General features: G+C 38.2%; 1 protein-coding gene and 1 pseudogene across 1 annotated transcript; one reads left to right on the top strand and one right to left on the bottom strand.

The window, feature by feature from the left end:
• Positions 1 to 276: 276 nt before the first annotated feature.
• LOC145240112 (histone H2A-like) lies at positions 277 to 964 on the bottom strand. Its single transcript, XM_080103727.1, has one exon. It carries the CDS (start codon positions 903 to 905, stop codon positions 528 to 530), a length of 378 nt encoding a protein of 125 aa, XP_079959853.1. The 5' UTR covers positions 906 to 964; the 3' UTR covers positions 277 to 527.
• Positions 965 to 2,949: 1,985 nt separating this feature from the next.
• Positions 2,950 to 3,434, top strand: LOC145240111 (histone H2B, gonadal pseudogene; annotated as a pseudogene).
• The last annotated feature ends 4,684 nt before the right edge of the window (positions 3,435 to 8,118 follow it).

Here is an 8,118-nt window from a genome sequence, read left to right as displayed (position 1 = left end):
TTTCTGAAGGTGCGTAAAACAATGAATGCAAAAAAAAAAAAAAAAGTAATATTTTATAAAGAATCACAAAGGTCAGAAATAAAAAAATCGCATTAAGTAAGATTCACGAAAAACATTTCGAGAAAATGTGGCTAGCCCGAAATGACCATGTCGATTAAAAGTCTGTAGTTTCACGTTTGCCACTGGGAGCAGTTAATGCAAGTAGGTTATGGAGAAACCCAACAAAAAATCTCTTTAGACAGAATAAGCGAAATCAAAACAAGATGGCGACTGACTTTAATCGCACGTCGTATGACAAGACATTTCAATTTACTTCAAACGAAATTCAAATGATGGGGCTAAATTTTATATTAAATCTACTGAAAGAGCGATTAATAATGAACGCAAAAAAAAAATAATATTTTATAAATAATCACAAAAGTCAAAAAGAAAAAATTGCATTAAGTAAGATTGACGAAAAACATTTCGGGAAAATGTGAGTGGCCCTGAAAAGGGCCGTTTGTGTTGTGTCAAGGAAATAAGAGAATTTACTTGGCAGCTTTCTGGGTCTTCTTGGGAAGAAGTACAGCTTGGATGTTGGGAAGGACACCACCCTGGGCAATGGTCACTCCGGCCAAGAATTTGTTTAATTCTTCGTCATTACGGATGGCCAATTGCAAGTGACGGGGGATGATTCTGGATTTCTTGTTGTCTCTCGCAGCATTTCCAGCCAACTCGAGAACCTCAGCGGCCAAATATTCCATGACGGCAGCCAAATAGACGGGTGCACCGGCACCAATTCTCTCAGAGTAGTTACCCTTGCGGAGGAGACGATGGATACGACCAACGGGGAATTGAAGTCCGGCACGGGATGAACGAGTCTTGCTCTTTCCCTTGGCTTTACCTCCTTTACCACGACCAGACATTTTTAGGTTTGTTTGCTGTTTCAAAAACTCAAACGATTTACTTTACAAAACGCACGCAACTTGCGTTAAATACGCCAACTGACTGCTGATTATTTTACCGCCGCTTTCACACAATCGCTTTCTTTTTTTGTCTGTTTTAAGTGCTTTCACAAGTTGTGTAGTTTTGTTGCTAGTTTCTGACCAATCAAATACGAGAGATTTGAGAGAGAAAATTGTGATTGTTGCTGGGAGCCAGCGTGTTTCGTATAAAAAGGGAAGAGAATGAAGTTGCCTTTATCATTCGTGTATCGTTCGTCCAGAAGCCGAGCGAGGGAGGCCTGGGTCAGCCCAGTCTCTTGTGTCATAGAAATGCCGAGAGATTGGCTTTCTTGGGTCGTTCGCTTGAAGAAGACGCTCCTTGGGTCCCTGTGGTTGAGAACGCGTTTCCCAATCTCAAATCCAACTCCTCGGTAGAAGGTCGTCGTAGGCCGAGGGGGGAGTCTAAGTTCTTCTCCGAATGCCGGACCGCTCTTAGAGCTTTGCCGGGGACCAGTGTCCTCGATCAGCCAAGAAAGAAACTATATCGGGAGCTAGTGGAGGGGACCGCGAAGGATCCACTTTGTAGGCGGATGGGATGGTCGATGGGGGTTGTCCGCTCTCATTGGAGTTGGGCGCCGGGACGGGAGATTCTGAACAACTCGGAATTTTCCCTCACCTGGCGACTGGTCCGTAACGCGCTGCCCCTTCTCGACGTACTCCGCCGGTATAAAGAAAATACAAGTGGCTTCTGTCCGCGCTGTGACGAACGCGAGCCCGAAACGATAGGGCACGCGTTTTTTAGTTGCAGCCGGATCCAGCCCTTATTGGAGTACGTCGAGGGGGTAACGGCTCGCATCGATGCCGAATGTCCGCTCGATCTCGACGAAGGGTTTTTTGTGTACAACATGGAGCCGCCGTTCCCCAGGGAGGAAAGAATGGTTTTCCTGGCGATCCTGGCAGTAGCGCGCATGGTGATTTGGATCACGCGCCTCAAGTTGGTCCACGAAGGGACATCGGTTCCAGATCGTGATCTGATCGTTTACTTTAAACATCTGCTTAAGGTAAAGATCAGATGCGATTGGAGGAGGTTGCCTAGAACGGATTTCGACAAGAGGTGGGTGCACAGCACTAGCTTGTGCATCCGTCGAGGAGTCAAGTTTCAATACGTGTTCCCTCCTTAAGCATGGCACGGGCGGTGCTGGGGCCTTCGGAACCCACCCCGCTTAGGTTCTAGCTAAGAAAAACTTAAGAAGACTCTTGACTGGTGGTATAAATGAGATCCTGTTCCTGATTTTATTTTTTGGTACTAGAGAACCTCTGAGTCTGCCCATCCCCTTTGTGCCACATCCTTGTTTTTTCAACATCCCCGGTCACTCCCCTACTCAGAGGTCACCTTCCAACCCTCCTCCACCAGTTGCTTTGTTTTCTCCCACTGCCATTAAGATATTTTCCCCAATCCCCAATTAGGGATGCCCTGCTTGTTTTCGGTTCCCCGGAAAACAGTGGGGGGTCTAGTCACCTAGATTAGTACAGGGGGGTCTCACTAACAACTCTGTAGGTCGTATTGTTTGTTTTTCATACGAACACTTTTAGTTTTTTCCCCACTCCACGAACAATCTTCTCCCTTGATTCAAAAACTTTTTTTATTTCTAATGAAATTGAACTTTCTTTTTTCACACATGCACACACACACCTTAATAAAAAAAAAAAAAAAAAAAATGCATACACAAACATACAGACAACTCTTCTTCAACTGTAAATATTGTTTTCATTCTTAAACGCTGGGGATTTATTAGTTAGTTTAAGATCCATAGAGTGAATGAGGTATTTTGGTAAATGTTGCCAGTCGAGAGTAAGACTCCAAAGTCTACATTCATTTCCTTTTTAATTACTTTAGTCACAAAGACCCTGAACCCTTCCCCTCCCAAACGTCGATTAGGGCCTTGTGCCTAATTTTGTTGTTTTAAAAATTGTTTGTTGATTTTACGAAGCAATAAAATATATATTTTCGTGTATCGTTCGTCGAAATGGCTCCCCCTACTGAAGTTAGCAAGAAAGGCGCTAAGAAAGCCGGTAAGGCTAAACCTGCCCGTGATGGCAAGAAAAAGAGAAAGAAGAGGAAGGAAAGTTATTCCATCTACATTTACAAAGTAATGAAACAAGTTCATCCTGACACTGGAATTTCTAGCAAAGCCATGTCTATTATGAACAGTTTTGTGAACGATCTTTTTGGGAGAATCGCTAATGAAGCCAGCCGTCTGTCCCATTACAGCAAGAAAAGAACACTCAGCAGCCGTGAGGTCCAGACCGTGGCCGTCTCCTTCTCCCTGGTGAGTTGGCTAAACATGCTGTCTCTGAGGGAACCAAAGCTGTCACCAAGTACACCAGCGCCAAGTAAAAACCGTTTCCTTCCAAAGAAAAAAATTCCCAAAACGGCCCTTTTAAGGGCCACACATTTTTTCACGAATGTTTCTTCACTTTCTATATTTTAATGCGATTATTCACAGTTTAGATTTCATAAATATTCCCATCTCTTTCTATGGCGTAAATATTACTTATATTTGTTCACGATTAGGGAAAGAAAGTCTTAAATTATATTTGTATTTTTTTATTTGTGAACTTGTCAATCTTAATACAAATGTTAGCATTTCCGGGTTTGTATTACTGTACACATAGATTCGAAAAAGTTGTCAAAAAAACAAATATATAACAAATAAATGTTATCAAGGGCAAGATAAGTTACTTTTCTACCAAACTGGATATAATTTTCGTGTTTTTATTCAATGTAACATGTTTATTCAGCTCGAAAAGCATGATACAGTGTTTACCGATGTATTGGAAAATTCAAAATGGCGTCCAACTCTCTCTTTAACACGGTAAGTGTGGGAAAAGGTGTTATAAATAATACATTAGACAAAATACTGTTGGAAATTCGCTCAATATATGTTACCGTGACATAAGTTGACATATATTCGGTGGGTTTTTAATAGTATTTTGTCTAGTTTATTATTTATAACACCTTTTCCCAAACTTACCGTGTTAAAGAGAGAGAGTCAGACGCCATCTTGAATGTTCCAATACATCGGTAAACACTGCATGTTTTTCGAGCCGAATAAACATGTTACATTGAATAAAGACACAAAAATATATCCAGTTTAGTGGAAAAGTAACTAAGCGGGTTTGTATTACTGTACACATAGATTCGAAAAAGTTGTCCAAAGGCAAGATAAGTTACTTTTCTGCCAAACTGGATATATTTTTTGTGTTTTTATTCAATGTAACTTATTTATTCAGCTCGAAAAACATAGTGTTTACCGATGTATTGGAAAATTCAAGATGGCGTCTGCCGTCTCACACCCTCTTTAACACGGTAAGCTTGGGAAAAGGTGTTATAAATAAAAAAACTAGACAAAATACTATTAAAAACCCGCCGAATATATGTCACGGTAACATTGAGCGAGTTTTTAACAGTATTTTATCCCGTTTTTTATTTATAACATCTTTTCCCACACTTACCGTGTTAAAGAGAGAATCAGACGCCATCTTGAATGTTCCAATACATCGGTAAACACTGTATGGTTTTCGAGCTGAATAAACATGTTACATTGAATAAAAACACGAAAAATATATCCACTTTGGTAGAAAAGTAACTTATCTTGCCTTTGATAACATTTATTTGTTATATATTTGTTTTTTGACAACTTTTTCGAATCTATGTGTACAGTAATACAAACCCAACTAAGCTTCCCTTTGATAACATTTATTTGTTTTTTTGACAACTTTTTCGAATCTATGTGTACAGTAATACAAACCTGCATTTCCTGTATTGTTTTTATTTGAATTTATAAATTTTTTCCAGCTTTCTTATTCGTTATCCGTACAATCACATTAACAAAAAAAAACAAAAAAACAATCGCATTATAATATGCACTTAAATATTAACTGAAATATTTTTGCTTTGGATTTTAACGGGCATTCATTTAACGTCTGAAATTTTTAAAAAGTAAGCTTTTAAATAAAGAAAAAATAGAGCTAATACGTAATCAATGCCAACCAAGCAAGTAACCAACATTAAAAGTTTTTAAAAGATAAATTCTACTCATTCTAAATTAATCGTTTCTTCTAAATGATAAATAAATAAATAAAAACCCAGATAAAATTCTGTTAAAAACTCGCTCAATATATGTTACCGTGACATAGGTTGACATATATTCGGCGGGTTTTTAATAGTATTTTGTATAGTTTTTTATTTATAACAAGTAAATCAATTTTAATATTAAAAAAAAAAAGAGAAATCAACAGGAAAAAAATCTCGTGTGAAAACATTACGAGATACTTTTTCGTATAATTAATAAATGTATCTTTATTTTACTATTACAGTATTAAAAAAATTATTTGTAAAAAGAACTTGTAAATGGTGCAAAAAAATGTTATTAAAAATACGAAGAAAAGCGCCAATAAAAACATCATAGACATTTTGGCCGATTTGGTCTTCCGTACAACGGAATCTTACATCGTTAAAACCGCAAGTAAACAATGAACCTTGCATCTGAAAGATAACCATAAATGTTTAGTAACTTTTTTCTTTTAATATTCATAAAGAGTAAAACTTTTTTCAAAATAAATAAATGTTTATAAAAGTGACAAATAATCGTTTAGTTACTACAGCAACATCAGTAAATAAAAAATGTTATGTGCGCATGCGTCAGCCTTGACTAGGGGGGGGGACTAAGGGAGCGACTATTATTTTTTTCTGCTAGTCGCCATGGAACTCAATGCCCAAGGAGTACCCAAAAGTGCACTTTTATTTTATATTATTTTTTTTTTTCAGATGTAAAATGGATGGCCATTAAAAAGTAATTGTAGATAATAGTTAAATATTCATTATTATGCCATTGAAATTTTAATGGGATTCTGCAGCTAGCGAAACTGGATTTATTAACAAAAACTGAAATTCAAATATAAAAAATTTTGAATCAAACAAGTAAAAATATTTTTTTGTTTTGTTTTTTTTTTTTTTTTGCAGATTATAGAAATAAGGGTAAACAACGTGCGTTGTTTGAATTGCCGTCAGAAAGCATAAGATTATTACATAAAAACTATTTTGCATGCGATATTCATTTTCAGAATATCCGAAAACCTAGGATGTCAAATCGCATGGAAAAGATAAAATAATTAACAAATAAACTTCTGTGTTTTTTTTTTTTTTTTGGTTTTTTTTTTCCGAAAAAAAAAATCATTAAGATTTTTTCCGAAAAAAAAAAACAGACTTTTATTTGTTAAACATAAATATTTGGAAGCTAAACTCTTCAATAAATAAATAATATGAAATGCGATTAACCTGTACGGATAGGGTTCCGACGTCCCGCCTTGTTCTGAGTTTGGGGAAAAGTCGTTTGACGTAAGTGGTGTCGAGGCAGAAAATTACCCTAACCCTAAAACCCCTTCAGCATGGATTTGACAAGCATAAGCAAATTTTGGAGTTGTTACAATGAGGCGAAAATTTTCTTAGGAGAAAATAACATCTTACAAAAAGAAGGACCTTATGTGCGTCATTTGTTAAAGACAAATAACAGAAGTAAAAAGGAGCAAAAATTATTGTTGGAGGTGCCCTAGTGTTATGTCAGGTTTCTATTAATAATAATAGGACAAGGATATGTGATCGTTCAGACCAACATGGCCGACTTATTCACGTTTACGTCCGAGAGTTTACATTATAAACATTGAACAAAGCAAAGGGGAACAACTCCCACCGATCCAAGGGACATAACATCTCTCTTTTTTATTTTATTTAATAATGTTTAATGTTCTTTTACTATATGGTCTCACTCACTCACTCACTCACACACACACACACACACACACACACACACACACACACACACACACACACACACACACTTGATATATCTATTAAAAGAAAAGAGTTCATTTATTTACTTTTATATATATATATATATATATATTTGTATATACATATATTATAGGTCTAGTTTAATAGGTGGTCTTGACTGACGCCCAGATCTGGTTTGTGAGAAAATAAAAATAAAAATAAAAAAAGAAGATTGCTTACTTGGTGGCGCCGGCCTCGAGGGCGGAATTCTAATCTGAGTGGTTGAGAGGACGAGTCTCTTATAGACTTGGAAGAGTAGAGGGAGGCACAATTCTTCTGTTATAAAAGAATTGTGTCTCTGACTAGTACCAGTTCTGTTAATGACTTACTGGTGAACGGTTGGCACAACTTAGTTACTCGCTGCTCGCCGTACTACAATACTTGTTACTCGACCCAGTAGGGGGGGTCGCATAGGGCATCCTTTGCAACCCCTCGGAGCTTACGCTATCACCGGGTAATCTACTTTACCCTCTAAACAGTTTTTTTTTTTCACATCTTGCAAAGGATTTGCTGCTTACTCTTTCGTTGGTTAACTACTGTCATGAACGTCACGAAAGAGCAGCTCCTACGCAGAAGGGAGTCATTGACTCAGAAGATTCAGGGACAACTGAAGATGTGTCGTGATGGAGTTTGGCCATTGGCGTACTCATTCTTAAGAATGGAGATTCGACAATTCATTGTCGAGTTAGAGACTTGTATCACACAGCTGGAGTTAGGCTCCTTTAATGAGAGTACACCTGCCGAGATTGAGGGTGCTTGGCTGCCTCAACTGAAGGATTATTATGAAGACTTGGGCGATTTGGATCAAGCATACCGACAGCCAGAGCCCAGCCCTTACTCAGAATCTGCCTTTGAGTTTTCAAGGGCTTCTGCAACTACCGGGAGAGGTTCTTCCTTCATTGTTAAACCCCCATGTATACAGATCACAGGACCTACATTTAGCGGACAGGAAATGGAGTCCGACCGCATGAGTTTCAGAAACTTCTTGACTAGGTTTGAGAACTGCGTGATCGGCCTGGGCAATGATGCCGAGAGGTTGAACTTCTTGAAGTGTTCACTCTTAGATAGAGCCTTGAGACTGGTAAATCACCTGAGTTGCACTGACACCAATTACCAGCAAGCCATGGCTATACTGAAGAGGGAGTATCTGGACCTGGATGAAATCATTGACCAAATATTCCAGGATATTCTGGACTATGTACCGAAGAAAGGTGGAGCCCTTTTTGAGCTGGGGGACTTCGTTTCCAGGACGGCATCGCTGTTAGAAGAGCTGGGGAATTCCTTTTCGTGTGACTTTTCTGT

This window comes from Euprymna scolopes, chromosome 19 (assembly GCF_053919585.1).
Source record: "Euprymna scolopes isolate OS-2025 chromosome 19, ASM5391958v1, whole genome shotgun sequence".
Taxonomy (NCBI): domain Eukaryota; kingdom Metazoa; phylum Mollusca; class Cephalopoda; order Sepiida; family Sepiolidae; genus Euprymna; species Euprymna scolopes.
This window is presented reverse-complemented; position numbering and strand designations above follow the sequence as displayed.